The following is a 5285-nucleotide window of genomic DNA, read 5'->3' on the forward strand; positions in this document are numbered from 1 at the left end:
CCTTGTCCTCCCCCTCCTATCTCACCTCCTCCCCTTCTCTCCTACCTCCTTCCCTTCTCTCCCTCCTCCTTGTCTTCCCCCTCCTCTATCACCTCCTCGCCCTCCTCTCCCTCCCCTTCTACCTCCTCTCCGTCTCCCTCATGCCATAAGCATTAAGTCTCTCAGCTCTCCCATCCAGAACGGGGTGCTATTTATGTCTGCGATCACGGGTTCCTAAAAATAACTGCAACGGATCCCAAGCCTATAATTAATTTCTTCAATTCATTAAAAAAAATCAGCAGGGTTCCTCTTTTTAAAAAGCTGAATGAGGTTGGCTCAGATAGCAGTCGCCTCAGAGGAAGGCAAGGAACCGAACCTCTGGGCTCTGTGGCACAGGTGGGCCCTGGAGGGCATGGGGAGAATCTGTGAGTGAGGACGGCTGTGACTCCAAGAGCAGAATCCATGTGTGGGATGACATTAGGATCCTGGGGCCCTAGCGGCTCCACTCCTACTTAATACATCTGAGTATCCTACATGATGATAGGGTCATCAGAGGGAGTGGCATCAAATGTCCCCACGAGGAGAAAGCCATCAGATCATCTGACTAACCAAACTGGGCCATGAATATCCGCAGAGGCCGGTGGGGTTCCCTGGGTGTGAGGGTGAGCAGGAGATAGCATCTTTATCCTCCCACCTCTTAAGCATCCTACATACACAACCAGACCTAACCAAGGAAAGACAGGAGAGCTCTCCATCCATACCACAAAATGTCAATGCTATGCATTCAAGAACAGGTCAGTGCTTGTCTGGGTGGGGGAAAGTGTGACTGACTATTCAAGGGCAACATGAGTAGGTCTCCTCCAGTGGCAGAAGATGCAAGACATTGTATTGTAGCCATGAGGGTCTACAAAGGCAACAGGACTCTATAGGACTATGCTATGAGAAGAAAGCCAAGTGGGCGGTGAGATCTGAGGCCAGCTATAGCTCGGCTGTTCCAGCCTCAGGTCCTGGACTTGCCCTGACGGGGTTGGAGTACCTGGGAGGGATGGAGCTTGTAAAAGTGTCCCTACTGCTTTTTAAAGCTCTTAGGAGTCCAAAATTATTACTGAATAAAAAGGTTGATACAGATGGTATACAGATACAATGGATGCTATGACCTCACAGATGAATTAAGAATTTCACTCTAGCCAGTTGGTGGTGGTGCACGCCTTTAATCCCAGCAGTTGGGAGTCAGAGGCAGGCAGATTTCTGAGTTCGAGGCCAGCCTGGTCTACAGAATGAAATTCCAGGACAGCCAGGGCTATACAGAGAAACCCAGTCTCGAAAAACCAAAAAAAAAAAAAAAAAAAAAAAAAAAAAAAAAAAAGAATTTCACTCTATCAAAGCTAGAGAAGCACTGACTGGAATTCTGCATTCACAGAGCATCACCAGCTCAGACAATAGGGTCTGGCCTGCTCCTCCAGCTGTATGGGTACGCATGGCCCAGTTTGGCCCCTAGAGGCCGCCAGCAGCCAGTCCAGAGGCCCCAGAGACAAGTGGACCTGTTGTATGCCAGTCTTACAGCCATACTTTTTCCTAAGCATGAGGAATGTGAAAAGATGGCATTGGCTACTGAAATTAAAAGTGTTTGAACGTGGGGCTGGAGAAATGGCTCAAGTGTTTAAGAACATCGGCCGCTCTTACAGACAGCCTTGGGTTCAGTACCCAGCACCCATACGGAAACACACAACCGTTTGTAACTTGAGTTCCAATCAGTCCAGCGCCCTCTTCTGGCCTCTGTGGGCACTGCAGGCACATGGTACACATGCACACAAAACACCCATACAACATAAAATAAAATAATTAAGGTACATTTAAACACAGAGTTGGCTCACGTATCTGAGCACTGGTCCACAGGTGAATGAATAAGGTACAGGATAATGACAGCTTGCTGTCCTGGAGACGGTAGCCATGGCTAGGATTTTTTTTTCTTTCTTTTAAATATTTATTTTATGTGAGTACACTGTAGCTGTCTTCAGAAACACCAGAAGAGGGCATCAGATCCCATGACAGATGGTTGTGAGCCACCATGTGGTTGCTGGGAATTGAACTCAGGACCTCTGGAAGAGCAGTTAGTGCTCTGAGAAGCACGGAGCCATCTCTGCAGCCAAAGGCTAGAGTTTTTTAATAGTCTGTGTCTAGACACTGTTCAGTAGACCCAGTTGCCTGGGGTGTGTTTGACTCGCAGCCTTCCCTAGGGAGCTGATGGTGAAGATGTGTGTATTCAAGAGGCCAGGGGCTTCTTGGGTAAAACCAACTGCGGCCAGCAGCCAATGTCCCTGCTGTGTTGGTAACCGTTTGCTTTATAAAGTTCGTCCACTGGGGGCGCTACAGTGGGCCTGGCTTTGGGGAGAGACCCTCAAACTGAACTGAACTGAAATGGAGTGGAAGGACCTGGTTTTCTAGGTCAGAGTAGACAGAGAATCCAAGTGTTGTGGTGCCAGGCCACCCTGATGAACACTATCTTTCTTCCCAAGCCTTCAGCTGCTCTCTCCGCTTTGAAAGGGCAGGATGCCAACTCAGGCCTCAGCCGCTTCCAACCATAAAGAGGAAGAGCCCACAGCAGCCTCAAGTCCCCATGTGTCCCTGTTGATCGCTCCTCTGGAGGCTCTGTGCGCACAGCCCCTCAGCCTTCCCTGGCTGCAACCGCTGCACGTCTGGGCCACTCACTGGTTAGCTCTGATGGCTCGTATGTCACCCACTTCCCAGGGCCCTCTGAAAGGAACAGCAGCAGCCTGTGCTGCTCCCGGCTACTGCTTCAACACTGTGGTGTTTATCTCAGTGTATGTATCTGGAGCATTGTGGAGTCTCTCTCCGTTGCATGGTGGGAACCTTGCCTCTGTGTGTTCACTCAGCTTCATGGGCACGCCCACCCACTCTTCCCCATGGGCCAGCCCAAGCCGCTCAGAGAAGCACCACCTGCAGGCGGGGGATGGCGGGGTCTGTGCTGTGACCACGACCGACCATGGCTGTGGCAGATGGCAAAGCGTTCTATAATTGGAATAAGCGCAGCAGCTTGCAATTGCAAGCGGAGCATTTAAAAGCCAGAGGCAAATATCCGAAGACGTGACTGCCGGCTTTCCTGCCACCTCCACAGGCGTTTCTCTGACTTTCCTCCTCTGAGGTGTGGGACTGCGTGCTGGGCTAGTGTCCAAACTAAGGTAGCTTTGAAGGTAAAGGACACTTCTCCAATTAAAGACAATGGGACATGCAAGATCACCTGCAGAGTTACCTACAAGCACATGGAGTCCCATTCATCTATCATCGTTGCCATAGAAACGGATCTCTGTGGAACCGACCCCATCCTCAGGGCCCAGACCCCTTGCTCTCACCCCAACCTTTCCCACAAACACTGTGGTCTTTTCCATACATCATTCTGGCTATGGCATTTCTCAGTGCCAGAGAGGTGATGTCACCACGCACACTCCCTTCTGCCAACAACCAAGGAGCAATGCGGGCTAAGGGCCAGCATTCCTTAGAGCTCCCTCATAACTCAGCAAGACAGCTGACCCCCAACCTCACCTGCTGTGGGGAGAGGGATGCAGCTGTCTGTGTGTTGGGGACCCTGCCTCTTGCTCTTGGGAGTCCCCTCCTGAACTATGGAAATGATCACTATGTTCCTCATCAACTCCTGAACCTGGCATTCTCTCTGATATCCTGCATAGCAATCTCCCCACCTCTCCCTCTGCACCTTCTGGGAATCAGTTCCGCAGATATCTACAGAGGTGGCGGGTATGCAAAGGGCTACAGTGCCTCCAACTCAGCCTTCTGTGGTGGCCATACTCCTGATGGCTCAGGGCTGCAGGCTGCCTGTCTCTGCAGCGTTTCTGCCTAACGACAGTCACCAGGCGATACCTAGGGTGTCCGATACACTCCAAAGTTATTCACCCTTAGAGGGTGTCCTGATAACTAGTGTGAGGGACTTGGTCTCCCTGTCTCTCCACAGTGCTAAGGTGGGGTCTGGGCTGGGCTACAGGGGGCTGGGCAGTTATCAGTTATGAACTCTGACTGTGCGTTGGTCAAGATTTCAAGTGTCCCTCATTCCCATCAGTTAGCTAGCCTGTTGCCACCTCCTATATGTGGCTCAGCCCCAACCTCATAGGACCTTGCAAGGCTGCGTAAGGCAGAGCTCCATCTGTGTGCTTCCTGGGCCTGGGGATTGATATCTGTGACGAGCTCCCAGGCATGCCATGATGATGAGTCTAGGTATTGAAAAGCCCCTCATCTAGCAGTGAGGAAAGCTACCTCTCTCTGACTTCGGTATCAGTGTCTGGTCTGAGCCAGGGGCCACACTGGGGGAAACTGGAAAGAAAGAGTAGAGTGTCTCTCCCTTATGAAAGGAGCTTGCTGTTGGCTCGGAATGGATAGGAGGGAGAACAGACAGGGGCCAGAATGAATTCTGATGACCCATAATGGAATTCTAGGCACACTGCCAGCCCCTCCCAACCACAAACCAACCCCAAGGATCATCAGGCCCAGCCTCTTGCCCATGGTCATCTGAATTCATAGCACTGGCCGGCGGCAGGAAGATGTGTGCCTAGGGCCAGCTCAGCACTCCAAGAAAGCGTTTTGGTTTTTTGGTTTTGTTTGTTGGTTTGTTTGTTTTTTATATTCCTATGTCCACTCCTCCACTGGCACCAGGCTGAGGAGCCCTGGCCCACACTCACACCAGGCCCCTGTGCGGTGTCAGACCCTCAAGGTGCTCTGTAGAAGGGAGAGAGGAGGAGCAGGAGCAGACCCAGGGCTCAGAGCTGCCCACCTAGGTAGGGAAAGTACCACAGAACACATGCACGAGAGGGAAAGCCACGCTGAATACCTGCATGCAGTCCAGGGTGTTCTGGGTGGAGAGCCAGACGAGACAATCACAGAGAGACGGTGTAAATGAAGTGGACAGTGCTCAGGACAGCCCGTGGCCAAAGCCGAACGGCCCGCCCCAGCTTCTGATCAAAGGCATGTTGTGTCGTGGATGTTAGCAAGCATAAGCTCAAGGCACAGGCTACCGGCTGCTGTGGTAACTCAGCAGGAGACGGGAATGACACAGGCAACCACGTCTGCATGTTTCAGGGCAGCCAGGGGAGGTGAGACTAAACTGTTCCCAGGACGTCCATCTGGAGGTGGCCTGTTCCATTCTCCCAAGATCTGCATTTTTCTGGCATCTGACCCACATATCCCTCTTGATCGAACTAATGGGAATTATCCAAAGATTGAGATTAATGCATGGGATAGTGACCACAGAACCTTTTCTGTGGGAACTATAGATTCCGGGG

General features: G+C 51.5%; 1 protein-coding gene across 11 annotated transcripts in view; it reads right to left on the minus strand.

The window, feature by feature from the left end:
- The window catches only part of Rimbp2 (RIMS binding protein 2), a 193847-nt gene that overhangs the window by 50440 nt on the left and 138122 nt on the right, over positions 1 to 5285 (minus strand). For 9 of the 11 annotated variants that reach the window (XM_031338055.1, XM_031338047.1, XM_031338049.1 and 6 more), the window contains one exon: positions 4835 to 4855. The exons of the other annotated variants lie outside the window; for them this stretch is intronic. In XM_031338055.1, the coding sequence (XP_031193915.1) occupies positions 4835 to 4855 (21 nt within the window). The remainder of the gene's footprint in view (positions 1 to 4834; positions 4856 to 5285) is intronic. 11 annotated transcript variants of the gene reach the window in all.

The sequence above is a fragment of the Mastomys coucha genome, unplaced genomic scaffold (assembly GCF_008632895.1).
Source record: "Mastomys coucha isolate ucsf_1 unplaced genomic scaffold, UCSF_Mcou_1 pScaffold22, whole genome shotgun sequence".
Taxonomy (NCBI): Eukaryota; Metazoa; Chordata; class Mammalia; order Rodentia; family Muridae; genus Mastomys; species Mastomys coucha.